The 21,540-nt window shown below is 42.2% G+C and overlaps 1 protein-coding gene across 1 annotated transcript in view; it reads left to right on the forward strand.

The window, feature by feature from the left end:
* LOC129703781 (uncharacterized) overlaps positions 1-21,540 on the forward strand; it is a 212,231-nt gene that overhangs the window by 48,353 nt on the left and 142,338 nt on the right. Inside the window, exons 27-31 of the mRNA XM_055646491.1 lie at positions 3,990-4,049; positions 5,350-5,409; positions 8,471-8,530; positions 15,723-15,782; positions 20,354-20,413. Coding sequence (XP_055502466.1) covers positions 3,990-4,049; positions 5,350-5,409; positions 8,471-8,530; positions 15,723-15,782; positions 20,354-20,413 — 300 coding nt within the window. The remainder of the gene's footprint in view (positions 1-3,989; positions 4,050-5,349; positions 5,410-8,470; positions 8,531-15,722; positions 15,783-20,353; positions 20,414-21,540) is intronic.

The raw sequence follows: 21,540 nt of genomic DNA on the forward strand, positions 1-21,540 counted from the left end.
TGAGTACTTATAAGCACACAATAAAATAGGCCAAAGTCAGCATGGTTTAGTCAAACGGAAATCTTGCCTGACGAACCCATTGGAATTATTTGCCGAAGTAAATGGCAGGATAGGCAATGGAGAGTCAGTGGATTTTATTTACCTAAATTTTCAAAATACCTTTGATAAGGTGCCGCACATGAGGCTGCTAAAGAAGATGAGATCCCTTGGCATTATAATGAACATAGTAGCATTGATAGAAGGCTGGCTGAATTGCAGAAGGCAAAGACTGGCAATAAAGGGGGCTTTTTCTGGTTGGCTGCCAGTGACTAGCGGTGTTCCGCAAGGGCCAGTGCTGGCACCGCTACTCTTCATGATTTATATCTATGATTTGGATGAGGGGGATTGATGGCTTTGTGCCACGTTTGTGGACAATGCAAAGATAGGTGAAGGGGCTGTTAGTGTAGAGAAAGCAGAAACTCTGCAGAAGGACTTGAACAAGTTTGGAAGGTGGGCAAAGAAGTGGCAGATGGAATACAGTGTAGCAAAATGTGCAGTCATGTACTTTGGTAGTAGGAATGAGGCACGGACAATTTTTTAAATGACGAGTTGATTCAAAAAGTTTAGGTGTAAAGTGGAGTGCTGTTGCATGATTCCCAAAAGGTTAATTTGCAAGTTGAATTAGCAGTAAGGAAGACACATGCAATGTGAATATTTATTTTGAAAGGACCAGAATATAAAACCAGGAATCAAGTCATCACTTTTATTTCTATAGTACATTTAAAAAACAACTCTCGTTGACCAAAGTTCTTTACATTAGTGGAGGTACTAATGTTATACAACAGTGGTTCTAAGTACATACATAAATACATACATATAGCCCTCCCTCAGAGGACGTCAAGAAAGGCTTGAGAGTAAAGATGAGTTTTAAGTCTCGACTTAAAAGAGTCGATGGGGGGGCAGTTCTGATTGAAGAGGGATGCTGTTCCACATTCTAGGAGCTGCAACCGCAAAGGCGCCGTCGCCCCTGAGCTTATGCCTAGACCGCGGGATATTCAGTAACCCCAAGTCTGCCGATCTGAGGGTCCTGGAGGTGGTGTGGTGGGTAAGCAGATTTTTGATGTAGGTGGGGGCAGCAAGCCCGTTAAGGGCTTTGTAAACATAAAGAAGGGTCATGCAATTTATTCGGAACCGCACAGGGAGCCAGTGGAGAGAGGCCAGAATCGGGGTGATATGGTCCCTTTTTTGGGTGCCCGTCTGGAGTCTCGCTGTGGCGTTTTGGACCAGTTGCAGGCGGGACAGGGAAGATTGGCTGATGCCAGTGTAGAGGGAGTTGCAGTAATCGAGGCGGGAGGAGATAAATGTGTGGATTTCGAGGTCATCAAAACGGAGGAATTGTTTTATTTTAGCTATCGTCCAAAGCTGGAAGAAGCTAGCTTTTACCACAGGATTGACTTGTTTGTCAAATTTCAATGCTGAGTCAAATATCACGCCAAGGTTTTTGATGTGAGGTTTGAGTAATGGGGTAAGGCTTCCATGGCTGCCTGCTTGATTGAGTCCGAGGGGCCGAGAAGGATGACCTCAGACTTTCTCTCATTTAGTTGGAGGAAGTTCTGGGCCATCCAACACTTTATATCCTCGAGGCAGTGGATAAGGTTAAGTAGATTTGATCGGTTGTTGGGCTTCAGGGGAAGATAGAGTTGTGTATCGTCTGCATAGCAATGGAAGGAAATGCTGTGCCTTTGAATGACTTGGCCTAAGGGGAGCATATACAGGGAGAAGAGAATGGGGCCAAGGATGGAACCTTGTGTGACCCCGCAGCAGAGGCCAGCTGGGGAGGAGAAAGAGTTGCCTATGTTAGTAGAGAAACTCCTACCTTTGAGTTAGGAGATGAACCAGCTCAGGGCAGTACTATCAATACCAACCCCATACCGGAGACGGTCAATTAGGATGTTGTGGTCGACAGTATCAAATGCTGCACTGAAGTCGAAAAGGAGCAGGATTGCACAGTCGCCGGAGTCAATGGTGAAATGTAGGTTATTATGTACCTTTAACAAGGCAGACTCTGTGCTGTGGTGGGCCCTGAAACCGATTGGAAAGTTTCCAAGATAATATTTTGGTGAAGGTACTGGCACTTATAAGGCACTGGCCAGACTACATTTGGGTTATTATGTGCAGTTTTGGGTCTCATATCTGAGGAAGATGTGCTGGCCTTGGAGCGTGTCCAGAGGAGGTTTACGAGAATGATCTCGGCTATGGCTGGATTAACATATTATGTCCCTTTGATGAAACCGGCTCTGTACTCACTACAGTTTAGAAGGATGAGGGGGTAACTCATCAGAACTTATTTATTACTTTCAAATAATTATGTTGCCTTTAAAATCAATGTTGGCAAAGAACAAATACAAATATTTTAAAAATATGGTTAGATCTCAAAGTTCCAATGAAAGCATATTGTTCAAGACTTATTAAGCAATTCTTCACCAAATGTAGTATTTTAAATGCTTTGTCGTAGAATAAAGTGTTGTATTACTTTCAAAGAATTACTGTATGTTGCCTTTTTTTTTTTTTTTTTTTTTTTGTTTTTTTTATTAGAAGTTAATACAGCACAAAACAGTACAGTGGAACCTAATTTTAGGTGCCAACTATGTAATACCATAATCCATTCTATGTACAACCTCTAGTTTTATGTTATAAGAAGGAAGTAAGCAGGACAAGAAAAAGAAAGCAATAGAAAGAGGAAAAAGTGGAAAATAGATGGTAGAGAGTAGAAAAACGTGAGGTGTGTATATAAAAAATAAAAAAAGGAAGAGAGAAAGTGGAAAGTAGAAATAGAAGAGAAGGCCCCTTAAAAGAGAATTTTTCAAATCTGTATTCGGAGATGTAGATCTATCCGCGTCATGAACTGAAATCAGCAATCTTTACGGTACCGCTACATCACATGATTCCAAAAAGTTGATGAAAGGAGACCAACTCCTTAAGAATTGGTCATATTTATCTATTAGTCGGAGTCTAATTTCTTCAAGGCGTGCTATGTCCATCATGTTCCTAATCCACATTTTAACAGTTGGTGTGGTTGTATTTTTCCAAAATTTAAGTATCAATTTCTTTCCAATTATTAACCCATAATTAAAAAAAACATTTTGATCTTTATTTAAATTGGTATCTTCTCCTATTATTCCAAATATAATCCATTCCGTTTTGGGTTCTATTCTTGACTTGAAAAGCTTTGTAAATATATCAAATATATCACTCCAAAATTTATTCAACTTTGTACATCCTACAAATGAATGTGTTATATTAGCGTTTTGAAACAAACATTTATCGCATCTGGGAGAGACGTTTGGATAAAATTTATTCAACCTCGTTTTTGAATAATATAGTCTATGTAATAATTTGAATTGAATTAAATTATGTCTTGCATTAATAGAACAGTTATGTGTATTCATCAAATACTTTTCCCATCTATCCTTCGAGATCTTTATCATTAGCTCATGTTCCCAATCTTCCCTTAATGCTTCTGTTGAGGGTGATTCTCTATTTAATATATTATTATAAAAGTATGATATTAATTTTTGTGAATCAGCCTTAATATTCATTGCTTCTTCTAAAGGATCTAAAAATATAGTTTGAAATCTATGTGTATATTTCTTCATAAAGTCACATACCTGTATATATTTAAAATATTGATTATCCTTCAATTTAAATTTTAATTTTAATTGTTGAAATGATAACAGTTTGCCCACTTCATACATATCCCCTACTTTCCTAATCCCCAGTCTATCCCATTGTTGATATGTGTTGTCGATGAGAGAAGGTTTGAATGCGGGGTTGTTCAATAGTGGGGTTAGTACTGATAAATTATTTAATTTCAAGAATACTTTTATTTGTTTCCAAATTCTTATTATATTGTGAATAATTGGGTTCTTCTTATATATTATACTATTCAATTTTATCGGTGAGGTTGCCTTTAACATCAATGAGACTTTTTGCTTCTTTTTCCATTTTAGAGCCAACCACAACTACTACCTCACGTGCAACCACTCTCACCACAAGTAGCAAAACAACAGGTATAATCATGTGCCAACTGTATCCATTGTTCATCTTCCCAGACTAATATTTGCCTCCAACCTTATATTTTCCAAGCCCCGCATGGCCCATTTTTACCTTCTAATCTCTCCTGCGCTCTCCTCGCCATTACCAACTTCTCCAAATCCTCCCACTTCCTCCAAGTCCACGGCGTAGCTATGGGCACCCGCATGGGCCCCAACTATGCCTGCCTCTTTGAAGGATACATTGAACAATCCCGGTTCCAGGCGTATTCTAGCCCTATCCCTGAACTCTATCTCCATTACATTGACGACTGCATCGGTGCTACATCCTGCCCCCATGCAAAACTCATGAACTTTATTAACTTCACCACCAATTTCCATCCTGCACTTAAATTCACTTGGACCATCTCCGACACCTCCCTCAACGTTCTTAATATCACCATCTCAATCACTGGAGATAGACTATCTACTGACGTCTATTACAAACCCCCTGCCTCCCACACCTATCTAGACTACACATTTTGCAACCCTGCTGCCAGAAAGACTCTCTCCCCTACTCCCAATACCTCTGTCTACACTGCATCTGCTACTAAGATGAGATGTTCCATAGCAGGGCTTCCGAGATGTTCTACATCTTTAGAGAACTGGGGTTCCCCTCTCACATCATAGATGAGGCGCTCATTCATATCTGCTCAGCACCCCATAGCTCCACACATGCTCCCCCTACCCCTAATCACGTGAGACAGAATCTCCCTAGTCCTTACCTTTCACCCATCAGCAATCGCATACAACACATAATCCTCCAACTTTTTCAACACCTCCAATGGGGTCCCACCACTATCCACATCTTCTCATCTCCACCCCTTTCCACCATCCATAGAGACCATTCTCTCCACAAATCCCTGATTAACTCATCCTTTCCCATCCAAACCACCCCCTCCCCAGGCACCTTCCTCTGCTACCGTAGGAAGTGCAACACATGTCCCTATATCTCCTCCCTTGATCCTGTCCAGGGATCCTGACAGTCCTATCTGGTTAAGCAGAGGTTCATTAGCACCTCCTCCAACCTCATCTACTGTACCCATTGTTCAAGATGTGGACACTTATACATCGGCGAGACCAAGCGTAGACTGGTCAATCGTTTCATTGACCACCCTCGCTCAGCCCGCCTGAACCTGCCTGATCTCCCGGTTGGCCAAACACTTTAATGCCCCTTCCCATTCCCACACTGACCTTTCTGGTAAAGTGTTCTATTACTTTAAAATAATTATGTTGCGTATAACATCAACGTATCTTTTCTCTTATTTTTCCATTTTAGAGCCAACCACAACTACTGCTGTACTTGCAACATCTCCCACCACAAGCAGCAAAACACCAGGTATAATTATGCATCAACTGTATCCCTTGTTCATCTTCCAAGACAAATATTTAAGAAAATACTGAAGAAAGGTCACGACCCAAAACGTCACCTATTCCCTTTCTCCAGAGATGCTGTCTGACCCACTGACTTACTCTAGTTTTCTATGTCCATCTGTGGTTTAAACCAGCATCTGCAGTTCCTTCCTACACTAATGTTTGCTACATATGCAATTACCAAACCATGGGCGATGTTTGATCATGGTACCTACAATTTTTCAAAAATATGCCAAAACACTTCATCAAAGCACTTGAACTAATGCTGACCATCAATCACCCATTTCACACTAATTCTATGTTAACATGCTTTCTCATCCATATTTTTCAAAGCAAGAGATAAGCAATAGACAAAGATTCATCACTGTTTATGCAAAATTACTCCAAAGTGGCCAAACTGTAGAACACCACACTTAATCAATGCAAAATATTGAGCAATTCCATAGATGTGGCTAAATGTAGTCAGGAGAATTTTAAGAAAATATATATATCTCCTAAAAAAAGGTAATTACAATGCACATTTGCTTTGTTACTTGCAATGTAGTCAAATGCAACAACAGCTGAGCTACCACTGTGAACCACTCAATTATCATATTTACCCAGCTCCTCGCCAATCAGAAATCAAGTTTAAACATTATGAACCACACATTAGACTGTTGCGCACTTTCTTTACTTTCTCTACTACTATCTTTTTCTTAAAGCTCAAAAAATGAAGCGGTACAAAAAAATGTATTAAGACATATGTGTTGTGTAGTATTGTAACTTACCGTACTTCTAATAAAAATAAAATAAAAAAAAATAAAAAAATAAAAAAATAATAACTTGCTGCAGAACAACAGAATATGTAAACATAATAATACAAAACAGAAGATAAAAGTTCAGTGTGTCAATAGACCGTAGACCATATATACACAATAAATAAACAGATATAGTGGGGAAAAAAAGTGGAAAAAACCCCCCAAAAAAAAAACATTAGACTGTGGTGATTCGTGGTACAAATGAAGCCATTTCTAGGCAATAATTTTAATGCCAAACACATTTGACGCACATAGAAATCCAATCAATATGGTAATCCCCTCACCAACTCTTGGAACCATTGTTAATAGACAATAGACAATAGACAATAGACAATAGGTGCAGGAGTATGCCATTGGACCCTTCGAGCCAGCACTGCCATTCAATGTGATCATGGCTGAACATCCCCAATCAGTAACCTGTTCCTGCCTTCACATCATATCCCCTGACTCCGCTATCTTTAAGAGCCCTATCAAACTCTCTCTTGAAAATATCCAGAGAACCGCCTTGAGGCAGAGAATTCTAAGCTATCTGTCAATTCGAAATCAGCCACAGCTTCTTGGCTATGTTACCAGGTAACTGATTTCAAGATGCTAATATTTCCCTTCATAAGGAAAACAAATAACTGTAGTTAGCTAAGAATTTTAGGGACATTTATATCACTAATGCGAGTAGACATCCTAGAACAGACCAGTATTTTAACACATTTTTTTGTGCATATGAAGCTTTGGTCAATTTGACTTCTTAGGCAACTGAGTAACAGAAACCTCAACAGGTACCTTGTTTTACAAATATTTTTAAAACTTTGTCTTGTGAACATGCATTCCTACGCTGTTATTCAAAGTCCTAGTTTTGACAATCATCACCAGATTGATCCGTCAAATGTTAAAGGTTCTGATTCAAGTAATTTTCATGCAATTTAATATTCAGCAATGTATAAATGTCACTACTTAATAAATGCATCACATTACAAAATTACATTTGGTTTAAACCAGCATCTCCAGTTCCTGCTTACACTAAAATTTACTATGTACTCAAGTACCAAACCATGGGCGATGTTAGATCGTGGTACATACAACTTTTCTAAAACATACCAAAACAATTGATCAAAGCACAATCTCATGATGACCATCAAACAACCATTTCACACTAGTTCTATGTTATCACGCTTTCTCATCCACATATTTGCAAGGCATGAGACAAGCAATAGATAAAGATTGATCATTGTTTTTGCCAACTAATTCCAAAATAGCCAAACTATAGATCACTTCACAATTAATCAGTGTAAATAATGGGGCAATTCTATAAATGTAGCTAAATGTAGTCAGGAGTTTCTAAATGAAGACAATTATAATGTACATTTGCTTTGTTACCTGGCATATAGTCAAAAACAACAGAGGAGGCATCAATGTAAACCACTCAATTATCATAATCTCCAATTATGAAGAATAATGTAAACAGTACAAACCACACAGACTGTACTGATAGGTGTACATATGGAACCATTTCTAGGCAATAATTTTCATGCCAAACACATTTGACGTAGATGGTAATCCGATCAATATTGAAATCCCCTCACCGAATCTTGGAATCTTTGTCAATTGGAATTAGCAACAGGTCCATGGCTACGTTACCAGGTAGCTGAGTACAAGATACTAATATTTGTTTTCAAAAGGAAAACAAGTAACTGTAGCCTGCTTAGAATTTTAGGGATATTTTAAATAACTAGTTTTGACTGTCCTCCCCAAATTAAAACCATTTAATGTTGTTCGGTCTGTGATATCTCATCCAGCTAAAAATTCAGATTCAAGTAATTTACATTCAATTTAATATTCACCAATGTGTAAAGAATATCACTACTAAATACATTCATTACATTACAATTACATCACAAATGTAGATTGAAACCTGCAGGCAGAATAGCAAAGCATTCACTACCAGAAGACCAAATTATTTGCTGTGCAACAACAGGTGGTCTGTCATGCATAAGACCAAGAACAAATTACAATCCAGAGCATTAACAGTCCATGAAAATCAAGAGAATTAATTTAGTTAGATATCCAAGTCAATAAAACAACATATTGCTCAAATCTTATTGAGCATTTCTTCACCAGCTTTTATTTTCTCTTCAGCAGTTGAAATGTTTTGTCATAGAATTGTGTTTTATTACTTTCAAATTATTATGTTTCCTTTGATATCAATGGGTCTTTTCTCTTCCTTTTCCATTTTAGAGCCAACCACAACTACTACTACAACTACAACCACTCCCGCCACAAGCAGCACAACAACAGGTATAATTTTGCATCAACTGTATGCCTTGTTCATCTTCCCAGACTCATATTTAAGAAAATATTGATGCAGGGTCTCAATCCCAAACGTCACCTCTCCCTTTTCCCCAGAGATGCTGTCCGACCTGCGGGGTTACTCCAGCTTTCTGTGTCCACATTTGGTTTAATCCAGCATCTGCAGTTCCTTTCTACACTAATATTTATAATGCGGTCAAGTACCAAACCATGGGCGATGTTTGATTGTAGTTCCTACAATTTTTCTAAAACATGCCAAAACAATTGATCAGAGCACAATCTCATGCCGACCATCAATCACCCATTTCACACTAGTTCTATGATTTCACACTTTCTCATCCATAGAAACATAGAAAATAGGTGCAGGAGTACGCCATTCGGCACTTCGAGCCTGCACGGCCATTCAATATGATCATGGCTGATCATCCAACTCAGTATCCTGTACCTGCCTTCTCTCCATACCCTCTGATCCCTTTAGCCAGAAGGGCCACATCTAACTCCCTCTTAAATATAGCCAATGAACTGGCCTCAACTATCTTCTTTGGCAGAGAATGCCAGAGATTCACCACTCTCTGCGTGAAAAATGTTTTCCTCATCTCGGTCCTAAAATATTTCCCCCTTATCTTTAAACTAAGACCCCTTGTTCTGGACTTCCCTAACTTCGGGAACAATCTTTCTGCATCTAGCCTGTCAAACCGCTTAAGAATTTTGTAAGTTTCTATAAGATCCCTGTAAAGAGGAGTCATGAACACACTGTATCTTTACTACTTTTATTGATATCACATAACCGTTGCTGCCCTAGCTGTACGTGGTCTGTCACCGGAGCTAGAGAGCGATCAATGGGTGGGGAGGTTGCAATTATACTTCTGATATGGGGAGTGGTTAGTAGTGGTGAGGTCACTATATTAAAGGTACATGCACATGATCTACATCCTTCCCCTTGGAAACAAAGCAATACAGTAGTGAGGGGGCGACCACGTCTCATGCGCTACGAGCATGTAAGCAAACAGTTAAACAAACAGATGAGCAACCAGCTAAGCAAAATCACCATAGCGGACAGGCGGCCTAACCAGCCGGCTGGACCGGGTACGCAGCTCGCCATCTCCCCCCTCTGCAGGAAGAGCAGGAGCCGGAACTGGGGCGAGCGACCAAACCGTGGATCCTGGAGGAGAAGGAGTCGGCGGAGCCAGAGGAGGGGACGCAGGCACAGCAGCGGTTGGACGGGCAGGGGAACGAGGCATGAGTGGGGCGGCGGGCAGTGTAGCGGACAACGGAGGGGAGAAAGGGTCGGCAGGTGGTGGTGGGGGCTCGTTGACAAGCCGCAGATGTTGGCGGGACCGGCGGTAGATAGTACCGTCGTGGTCGACCAGGTAGGACCGCGGCGAACCAGCATCACCGACGACGGTGGCGAGTTTGGAGTTACCGGAGGGGGACTGCATCCGGACGACTTGGCCGGGGAATAGACGCGGCAGGGGACGGCAGGACTGGTCGTGGGAGCGCTTTTGCACTGCGTGCTTGAGGGCAATGCGCACCTGGACAGCAGCAGGCTGGACAACAGAGGGCACGAGGGACTGCTGGGTCACAGGGAGTGGAGGTCTCGTTGTGTGAGCCATCAGCCGCTGAGCTGGCGAGCCCAAGGCAGTGTCGCGGGAGATGTTCCGAAGATTGAGGAGGGCCAGGTAAAAATCGGATTTGGACAGTCTGCAATGCTCCAGCAAGTCCTTAGCACTGCGGACAGCGCGCTCCGTCAGGCCGTTGCTTTGCGGGTACTCTGGATTGCTGGTGTAGTGTCGGAACGTTCCAGCTGGCAGCGAAACCCCGAAACTCGGCACTGGTGAACTGGCTGCTGTTGTCAGATTGGAGGCTCGCCGGGGAGCCGAAAGTGGCGAAGTGGTGGCGCAGCTTCCCGATGACGGCCGAAGAGGTGAGGGAGTGCAGCTGGTCGACCTCAAACCAGCTGGAATAAGATTCAACGAGGACTAGGAAGTGCTTGCCATGCCATTCGAAAATGTCAGTGGCGCCTGCCATCCAGGGCAGTCCAGGGCCAGGCTGTTGCAGAAGCGGCTGACGTTGCTGATGGGGAGCGAGGCTATTGCAGGTAGCGCAGGCGGAGACCCTCTCCCGGATGTCTTGGGCCATGCCGGGCCAGTAGAACTGACTCTGGCCGTGGGACAGAGTGGCCTCGGCCCCAGGATGACCGCGGTGGGCGACTTGAAAATAGTGGTCCCGCAGCGCGGCGGGCACAAGGACTTTGTGTCCTTTCACCACCACACCGTCGTGCAGGACAAGCTCGTCACGGACCAGGAAGTAGGGCACGGCACCGGCCGGAAAGGATGAACGGCTGTCTGGCCAGTCCTGCTGGATGACGTCGGCAAGCTGCTGCAGGGCAGGATCCTTGGCAGTGTGCTTGACCAGGGACTGCATCTGCTGTGAAGGCACAATGTTAACGTTAAGCACCATCAGGTCAGACGATTCGTAGGGGTGGCGATCAGTGGACGATAGTGGTGCGCGGGACAGCGTGTCGGCCACGAACATGTCCTTGCCCTTGCGATACACAATTTTAAAAGTGAAGCGCTGTAGCTGCAGCATCATGCGCTGCAGCCGGGAAGAGGCAACGTGGATCGGCTTGTTTAGGATGGTGACCAACGGCTGGTGGTCGGTCTCGATCGTGAAGTTGTTGCCCAGAATGTAATCCTTGAACTTGGAGCAAGCAAATACCACGGCAAGCAGTTCCTTCTCAATCTGAGCGTAGCGCTGCTCGGCAGAGGTCATGGTGCGGGATGCATAGGTAACGGGCAGCTGCCGGCCATCGTGGAGCTGCAGGCAGGCGGCACCCAGACCAAATTTGGAAGCGTCGCAGGTGAGAACGATGGGACGCTGTTGATCGAAGAATTTGAGAGTGGGGGTACTGACTAGTCTAGACTTCAGGACGTCGAAGGCATGTTGGTGATGCGAGAACCAGGCCCAGGCAGTGTCCTTCTTGATGAGCTCCCTCAGGGGCGCACTCAGCTCGCTGAGGTCTGGGATAAATTTTCCCAGGTAGTTGACCATGCCCAGGAAACGCTGCAGGCTGGGCACATCGGTGGGTGAGGACATCCCGGAGACAGCAGCCGTTTTTTGCGGGTCAGGCTTCAGCCCCGAGGCAGTAAAAACGTGGCCCACGTAAGTGACCTCTGGGACGCGGAAACGGCACTTCTTTGGGTTGAGCTTGAGGTTGATTTCACGGGCCCGATCTAGGACTTGACGGCGGTGGAGGTCGTGCTCAGCCACGTCCTTACCGTAGACCAGAATGTCGTCAACGATGATAGCACACGGCAGACCGGCAAACAGCTGCTCCATGGTTCGCTGGAATACCTCGCTGGCAGAGTTAATCCCGAATGGCATGCGGAGGAATCGGAACCTTCCGAAAGGCGTGCTGAAGGTCGTCAGGTAGGAGGATCGCTCGTCCAGCGGTATCTGCCAGAAAGAGCTCTTGGCATCGAGGACCGAAAATACAGTGGCCGGACCAACCTGTGCAGCGACGTCCTCCACTGTTCGCATTGGGTAGTGCGGGCGTTTGATGGCCAGGTTCAGGTCCTTGGGGTTGATACAAATGCGAATTTCAGTTTTGTCTTTTTTCATGGCAACAACCATGGTGGAGACCACCGGGTGGGATCGCTCACCTCTTTCAGGTATGCCCATGGTGACCATGTTGAGCAGCGTAGATTTCACCTTATCCTTCATGGCGAAGGAGATGCGGTGCGGCGGGCGGATCACCGGTTCAACGCTGGGGTCGACAGCAATCTTGTAGCAGCTGGGCAGCTTGCCCAGCTTTTCGTCGAAACTGTCGGGGTATTCGTGCAGGGGGTCCATGAGGGTCCGCACCTGATGGATATCACGATGAAAGGAGACCAAACCGAGGTCTTGGCACGCCTGGGCACCCAGCAAGGTAACGTTGTTGGAGTCTAGCAGGTAGAAGGTGAGGGGCCGAGAGGCCTTCAGGACCTTGCAGTGCAGGGTTGCCTTTCCCACGGGAACGAGTACGGCTCCCCCGTAGGCATGCAGGCGGGAGTTGGCAACAGTCACTATCTCATTAGTTCTTATCTTTTTGAAAAGGCTTGTTGACATTACATTGGTTACGGCCCCCGTGTCGAGCTTTACGGAGAAGTTCGAACCATTGACAGAGACCCGAACCGAAGGGTCCGTTATCAAGGCATGTGCATCCAAGAGTGAAAAAATGCTGGTCTCCCCCTGGGATGAACTGGTATCAGACAAAGGGAGTTCGTCAGGCTGAGACTGGGAACCAGGCTCGCTATCAGCCTGAGCAAGGTTGATTAACATTCTCCGAAGAGGGGGGGCCGGCTTCCCACAAGAGCGGCAGGCTGCAGAGAAATGGTTTAACTTCTTGCAAAAATTGCATGTCTTGCCCAAGGCAGGGCACACATTAAACTGATGGGAGGCAAAATTGCAGTTGGGGCAATGTCGTGGGCTCCCACCCCCGGGTGCAGGGGAACCCTGTTGCCGTGGCGGGCCAGCGTTCCGCCGGCGGCCAGCAGCAGTGGCAAAGTTAATGTCTTGATCAGCATGCGACAGTGCCGAGGTGACAGCCTCAACCATGCGGGAGGCATGCAGAGCCTCATCCAGAGACAGGTCGGGCTTCCGCAGAAGTTCAGCCTTTAGCTTCACATCGAGAAGGCCATATACTAGGATGTACCGGGTCACTTAATCGGGGGTCAGAGCGTCCAGGCGACAACGCCTGGCCATGTGTCGCAACGCGGCGATATAGTTGTCGATTGACTCTCCAGGGATCTGACGCCGGCTGAACATTTTAAAACGCTCTAAAATGCAGTTGGTGGGGATGTCACACATTGCTGTAAACTTAGCTATAAGACATACCGGGTCTCGAGCATCTTCACCTGCAGCATATACAAACGACTCAGATCGTTCCAGGGCATCGGGACCAGCCAGGTTGAGGAGCAGAGAAGCCCGCGTTTCAGCGGTGGCAGCAGGATGGGCGATCGTCACGTAGTGCTGGAAATCGCGTCGAAAGACACCCCACCGATGGGCAATGTCCGAGTCGAAGACAAGCACATCGGGCTTGCGGCAAGAGGTAGCCATGGCACGGGAGATAGAACAAGGGATAGGGAACTGGGTCAAACGTAAATAAAAACCGACAAACAGGAGGCGCGGAGGCACGATTGTGACACCATGTAAAGAGGAGTCATGAACACACTGTGTCTTTACTACTTTTATTGATATCACATAACCGTTGCTGCCCTAGCTGTACGTGGTCTGTCTCCGGAGCTAGAGAGCGATCAATGGGTGGGGAGGTTGCAATTATACTTCTGATATGGGGAGCGGTTAGTAGTGGTGAGGTCACTATATTAAAGGTACATGCACATTATCTACAATCCCCCCTCAATCTTCTAAATTCTAGCGAGTACAAGCCGAGTCTATCCAGTATTTCTTCATATGGAAGTCCTGACATCCCAAGAATCAGTCTGGTGAACCTTCTCTGTACTCCCTCAATGGCAAGAATGTCTTTCCTCAGATTAGGAGACCAAAACTGTACGCAATACTCCAGGTGTAGTCTCACCAAGACCCTGTACAACTGCAGTAGAACCTCCCTGCTCCTATACTTTTTGTAAAGCAGGAGAAAAGCAATAGACAAAGATTGATCATTGTTTTTACCAACTTACTCCCAAATGGGCAAACCATAGATTACTTCACACTTAATCATTGTAAAAAAAATGGTGCAATTCTATAGATGTAGCTAAATATAGTCAGGAGATTTTTTGGAACAAAATTCATTCTTCATAATGAAGAAAATTGCAATGTACATTTGTTTTGTTACATGGCATATAGTCAAAGACACCTACAGCTGAGGCATCACTATAATCCACTCAAGTATCATATTTTCCCAGCTCATCTCCAAGCAGGAAGTATAATTTAACCATTACGAACCACACTAGACTGCAGTGATTGGTGGTACATATGCAGCCATTTCTAGGCAATAATTTTCATGCCAAACACATTTGACGCTGATGGAAATCCTGTCAATATTGAAATCCCCTCACCGAACCTTGGAATCTTTGTCAATTGGAAATTAGCAACAGGTCTATGGCTACGTTACCAGGTAGCTGATTATAAGATACTAATATTTGTTTTCAAAAGGAAAACAAGTAACTGTAACCTGCTTAGAATTGTAGGGATATTTTAAATAACTTATAAGAGTAGACATCCAAGCACTGCCTGGTATTTGATCTCACATTTTTTTTGCATATGAAGCTTTTGTCACTTTGACCTCCTATGCAACTGAGTCAACAACAACCTTGAGAGGTTCCCTGTATTGCTAATAGTTATTCCAAAAGACATTCGAATAGTTATTCCAACAATTATTCCTTATGCCCCTGTCTCACTTAGGAAACCTGAACGGAAACCTCTGGAGACTTTGCGCCCCATCCAAGGTTTCCGTGCAGTTTCCGGAGATTTTTGTCAGTCTCCCTACCTGCTTCCACTACCTGCAACCTCCAGCAACCAGCTGCAACCTCCGGGCACCGCATGGAAACCTTCGGTGGGGCGCAATTTCTCCAGACGTTTTCGTTCAGGTTTCCTAAGTGTGACAGAGGCATAAGGACAATTGTTCAAAAAAGTTGTCTTGTTAACGTGTGTTCCTCCACTATTATTCAAAGTTCTAGTTTTGACTGGCATCCCCAAATTAAAACCATTTAATGTTGTACGTTCTGTGATATCTCAACCAGCTAAAAGTTTGGATTCAAGTAATTTACATGCAATTTAATATTCAGCAATGTGTGAAGAAGTTCACTACTAAATAATTCATCACATTACAATTACATCATAAATGTAGATTGAAACCTGCAGGCAGAATTGCAAAGCATTCACTACCAGAAGTCCAAATTATTTGCTGTGAAATTACAGATGACCTGTCATGCATAAGGCCAAGAACAAATTACAATCCATAGCATTGACAGTCCATGAAAATCAAGAGCATAAATTGAATTAGATGTCCAAGCTCCAATAAAACAGCATATTGCTTAAATCTTATTGAGCATTTCTTCACCAACTTTTATTCTCTTTACAGTAGTTGAAATGTTCTGTCATAGAATTGCGTTTTATTACTTTCAAATGATTATGTTTCCTTTGATATCAAAGTGTCTTTTCTCTTCCTTTTCCATTTTAGAGCCAACCACAACTACTACTACACCTACAACAACTCCCACCACAAGCAGCACAACAACAGGTATAATTTTGCATCAACTGTAGGCCTTGTTCATCTTCCCAGACTCATATTTAAGAAAATACTGATGCAGGGTCTCAATCCCAAATGTCACCTCTCCCTTTTCCCCAGAGATGCTGTCCGACCCACTGGGTTACTCCAGCTTTTTGTGTCCACATTTGGTTTAAACCTCCATCTGTAGTTCCTTTCTACACCAATATTTATAGTGCACTCAAGTACCAAACCATGGGCGATATTTGATTGTGGTTCCTACAATTTTTCTAAAACATGCCAAAACAATTGATCAAAGCACAATCTCATGCCGACCATCAATCACCCATTTCACACTAGTTCTATGATTTCACACTTTCTCATCCACATATTGTAAAGCAGGAGAAAAGCAATAGACAAAGATTGATCATTTATTTTGCCAACTTACTCCCAAAAGGGCAAACCAATGATTACTTCACATTTAATCATTGTAAAAAAAATGGTGCAATTCTATAGATGTACCTGAATGTAGTCAGGATTTTTTTCAGAACAATATTCATTCTTCATAATGAAGAAAATTACAATGTACATTTGTTTTGTTACATCGCATATAGTCAAAGATATCAATAGCTGAGGCATCACTGTAAACCACTCAAGTATCATATTTTCCCAGCTCCTCTCCAAGCAGGAAGCATAATTTAAACATTACGAACTACACATTAGACTGCAGTGATTGGTGGTACATATGCAGCCATTTCTAGGCAATAATTTTCATGCCAAACACATTTGACGCAGATGGAAATCCTGTCAATATTGAAATTCCCTCACCGAATCTTGGAATCTTTGTCAATTGGAATTAGCAACAGGTCCATGGCTACGTTACCAGGTAGCTGAGTACAAGATACTAATATTTGTTTTCAAAAGGAAAACAAGTAACTGTAGCCTGCTTAGAATTTTAGGGATATTTTAAATAACTCGTTTTGACTGTCATCCCCAAATTAAAACCATTTAATGTTGTTCGGTCTGTGATATCTCATCCAGCTAAAATTTCTGATTCAAGTAATTTACATGCAATTTAATATTCAGCAATGTGTAAAGAATATCACTACTAAATAAATTCATCACATTACAAATACATCACAAATGTAGATTGAAACCTGCAGGCAGAATAGCAAAGCATTCACTGCCAGAAGACCAAATTATTTGATGTGCAATAACAGGTGACCTGTCATGCATAAGACCAAGAACAAATTACAATCCAGAGCATTAACAGTCCATGAAAATCAAGAGAATTAATTCAGTTAGATATCCAAGTCAATAAAACAACATATTGCTCAAATGGCCTCCCTACACTGGCTCCCGGTGCACTTTCGAGTTCATTTTAAGATACTGTTATTTGTTTTTAAATCTCTGAATGGGCTCGCCCCGCCTTACCTCTCTGAGCTGCTCCACCCATACGCTCCTGCCCGGTCCCTCAGGTCAGCTGGTCAGCTGCTCCTGGAGGTACCGAGGTCTAGTCGGAGGCTCAGAGGGGATAGAGCCTTCTCTGTTGATGCTCCGGCACTCTGGAACACCCTGCCGTTGCACATCAGACAGGCCCCCTCACTGTCCATCTTCAAATCCAGTGTGAAAACACATTTGTACTCCCTGGCTTTTGACCATGCCTGAGGCTTTGCTTCTGTTTGTGGTGTTTTGATGTTTCTTTATTTTACATGTCTTTTCCTACTATTTCTTTTGATTGTTATTTTTGGTGTGTATTAACTTTTTTGTCAATGATTAGTGATGTACAGCACTTTGTTGCAGCTATGTTTGTTTTTAAAGTGTTCTATAAATAAAATTATTATTATTATTATTATTTATTATTATTATTAAATCTTATGGAGCATTTCTTCACCAGCTTTTATTTTCTCTTCAGCAGTTGAAATGTTTTGTCATAGAATTGTGTTTTATTACTTTCAAATGATTATGTTTCCTTTGATATCAAAGTGTCTTTTCTCTTCCTTTTACATTTTAGAGCAAACCACAACTACTACTGCAACTACAACAACACCCACCACAAGCAGCACAACAACAGGTATAATTTTGCATCAACTGTAGGCCTTGTTCATCTTCCCAGACTCATATGTAAGAAAATACTGATGCAGGGTCTCAATCCCAAACATTATCTATCCCTTTTGATGCTGTCCGACCCACTGGGTTACTCCAGCTTCTTGTGTCCACATTTGGTTTAAACCAGCATCTGCAGTTCCTTTCTACACCAATATTTATAATGCATTCAAGTACCAAACCATGGGCGATGTTTGATTGTGGTTCCTACAATTTTTCTAAAACATGCCAAAACAATTGATCAAAGCACAATCTCATGCCGACCATCAATCACCCATTTCACACTAGTTCTATGATTTCACACTTTCTCATCCACATATTGTAAAGCAGGAGAAAAGCAATAGACAAAGATTGATCATTTATTTTGCCAACTTACTCCCAAAAGGGAAAACCATAGATTACTTCACACTTAATCATTGTAAAAAAAATGGTGCAATTCTATAGATGTACCTGAATGTAGTCAGGATTTTTTTCAGAACAAAATTCATTCTTCATAATGAAGAAAATTACAATGTACATTTGTTTTGTTACATCGCATATAGTCAAAGATATCAATAGCTGAGGCTTCACTGTAAACCACTCAAGTATCATATTTTCCCAGCTCATCTCCAAGCAGGAAGCATAATTAAAACATTACGAACTACACATTAGACTGCAGTGATTGGTGGTACATATGCAGCCATTTCTAGGCAATATTTTTCATGCCAAACACATTTGACGCAGATGGAAATCCTGTCAATATTGAAATTCCCTCACTGAATCTTGGAATCTTTGTCAATTGGAAATTAGCAACAGGGACATGGCTATGTTACCAGGTAGATGATTAAAATATACTAATATTTGTTTTCAAAAGGAAAACAAGTAACGGTAGCTTTCTTCGAATTTTAGGGATATTTTAAATAACTTATAAGAGTAGACATCCAAGCACAGCCCGGTATTTGAACTCACATTTATTTCTACATATGAGGCTTTGGTCACTTTGACTTCCTAAGCAACTGAGTCAACAACAACTTGAGAGGTTCCATGTATTGCTAATAGTTATTCCAAAAGACATTCCAATTTGAAGATTTCAAAGTTCTGTGATTTCATGCCATGAACACGAGTCCACACAAGCACAACTGCATCAGTTGACCACAGATAAGGGAAACATTCATAATGCATACAGACATGACATAGATTTAAAACATGCTGATGCTTTTTAATAAATAATAAAAATAATAATAGTAATGCATCTCATCCGGAAGATAACTATTAAACAGAACTTAAAATAGAGATGGCAAATACCCCCGGTCTGGCAATGGGTTATTATAAAATGTTTGGAAAGTTAGTTTGTTTGACCATCCTGCAGCTGCTAGGATGTGGTCCAGTGGAACCTACATAACCCTTGCTGCTGATGTTGTAGCAGCCCTGGTGGAGTGAGATTTGACAATATTAGTATCTACTCCTGCACAAGCCAAAAACCCATTTTAACCACATGGAAATGGTCTGAACTGTACCTTCTTATGCGGTTATTTGTAACTAACAAACATTGCTAGTTCAGAGCCTCTAAGGCTCATGGTGACCTTGACGTATTGTCGTATATGTGTGACCACATATAACCGAAGGTCAATGGGGTATGCCATGAAAAAAATAGTTTGAGACCTGACGCCCCTGGTCTGCTCTGCTTAACTAAATCATAAACATAAAATATTATATTATTTGCAGATGTAACCATCCTGTTTAGTCGCAATTTATGTAGTGACTGGAACCATTGCGCTGAGACCAGCGCCATGAGGATAACTACCTTATGAGAGCCGGTCCAAAGATAAGGATGTAGCTGGAGCCCCCTGGTGAAGTAGTGTTAACACAATGTCAATATCTCATACTTCCCTGTACTTGTATGTTGTAGCAGCCCTGGTGGAGTGAGATTTGACAATATTAGTATCTACACCTGCATAAGCCAAAAACCCATTTTAACCACCTGGAAATGGTCTGAACTGTACCTTCGTATGCGGTTATTTGTAACTAACAAACATTGCTAGTTCAGAGCCTCTTTGCTGTATTAAATGTGACATTAGCATTTAAACAAAACACTTCCCATCTCCTGAAGAGGAAATGTACTGCTTTTTTGGGTGCTATCCCTGCACTCTGCAGTGAGCACAAACATGGATCGGTCTGACAACCCGAGCCGCAGGAGCAGTCTACTCAGAGTCTGAAAGTCAATGAATTGATTTTATCATGCAGAGGCTGGTTTCTGGTGACTTGTCAAGCATAAGGCCAAGAACAAATTAAAATCCATAACATTAACAGTCCATGTAAATCAAGAGCATGAATTTACTTAGATCGCCAAGTTCCGATAAAACTACATATTGCTCAAATCTTATTGATCATTTCTTCACCAACTTTTATTTTCTCGTCAGTAGTTGAAATGTTTTGTCATAGAATTGTGTTTTATTACTTTCAAAGGATTATGTTGCCTTTGATATCAATGTGTCGTTTCTCTTCTTTTTCCATTATAGAGCCAACCACAGCTACTACTACACCTACAACCACTCCCACCACAAGCAGCACATCAACAGGTATAATTTTGCATCAACTGTATGCCTTGTTCATCTTCCCAGACTCATATTTAAGAAAATACTGACGCAGGGTCTCAATCCCAAACGTCACTTATCCCTTTTCCCCCAGAGATTCTGACTCGCTGGGTTACTCCAGCTTTTTGTATCCACATTTGGTTTAAACCAGCATCTGCAGTTCCTTTCTACACTAATATTTACAATGCATTAAAATACCAAACCATGGGCGATGTTTGATTGTGGTTCCTTCAATTTTGCTAAAACATGCCAAAACAATTGATCAAAGCACAATCTCATGCTGACCATCAATCACCCATTTCACATTAGTTCTATGATTTCACACATTCTTATCCACATTTTGTAAAGCAGGAGAAATGCAATAAACAAAGATTGATCATTGTTTATGCCAACCTACTACTAAATGGCCAAACCACAGATCACTTCACACTTAATCATTGTAAAAAAAATGCTGCAATTCTGTAGATGTAGCTAAATGTAGTCAGGAGGTTTTTCAGAACAAAATTCATTCTTCTTAATGAAGAAAGGTATAATGCACATTTGTTTAGTTACATGTGATATAGTCAAAGATACCAATGTCTGAGGCATCACTGTAAACCACTCAAGTATCATATTTTCCCAGCTGATCTCCAAGCAGGAAGCATAATTTAAACATTACGAACCACACATTAAACGGCAGTGATTGGTGGTACATATGAAGCCATTTCTAGGTTATAATTTTCATGCCAAACACATTTAACGCAGATGGAATTCCTGTCAATATTGAAATCCCCTCACAGAATCTTGGAATCTTTGTCAATTGGAAATTAGAAAGAGGGCCATGGCTACGTTACCAGGTAGCTGATTACAAGATACTAATATTTGTTTTCAAAAGGAAAACAAGTAACTGTAGCTTTCTTAGAATTTTAGAGGTATTTTAAATGACTTATAAGAGTAAACATCCAAGCACAGCCCGGTATTTGAACTCACATGTTTTTTTTGCATATGAGGCTTTGGTCACTTTGACTTCCTATGCAACTGAGTCAACAACAACCTTGAGAGGTTCCTTGTATTGCTAATAGTTATTCCAAAAGACATTCCAATAGTTATTCCAAAAGTTATTCCTAAGGACA

The sequence above is a fragment of the Leucoraja erinacea genome, chromosome 14 (assembly GCF_028641065.1).
Source record: "Leucoraja erinacea ecotype New England chromosome 14, Leri_hhj_1, whole genome shotgun sequence".
Classification (NCBI taxonomy): Eukaryota; Metazoa; Chordata; class Chondrichthyes; order Rajiformes; family Rajidae; genus Leucoraja; species Leucoraja erinaceus.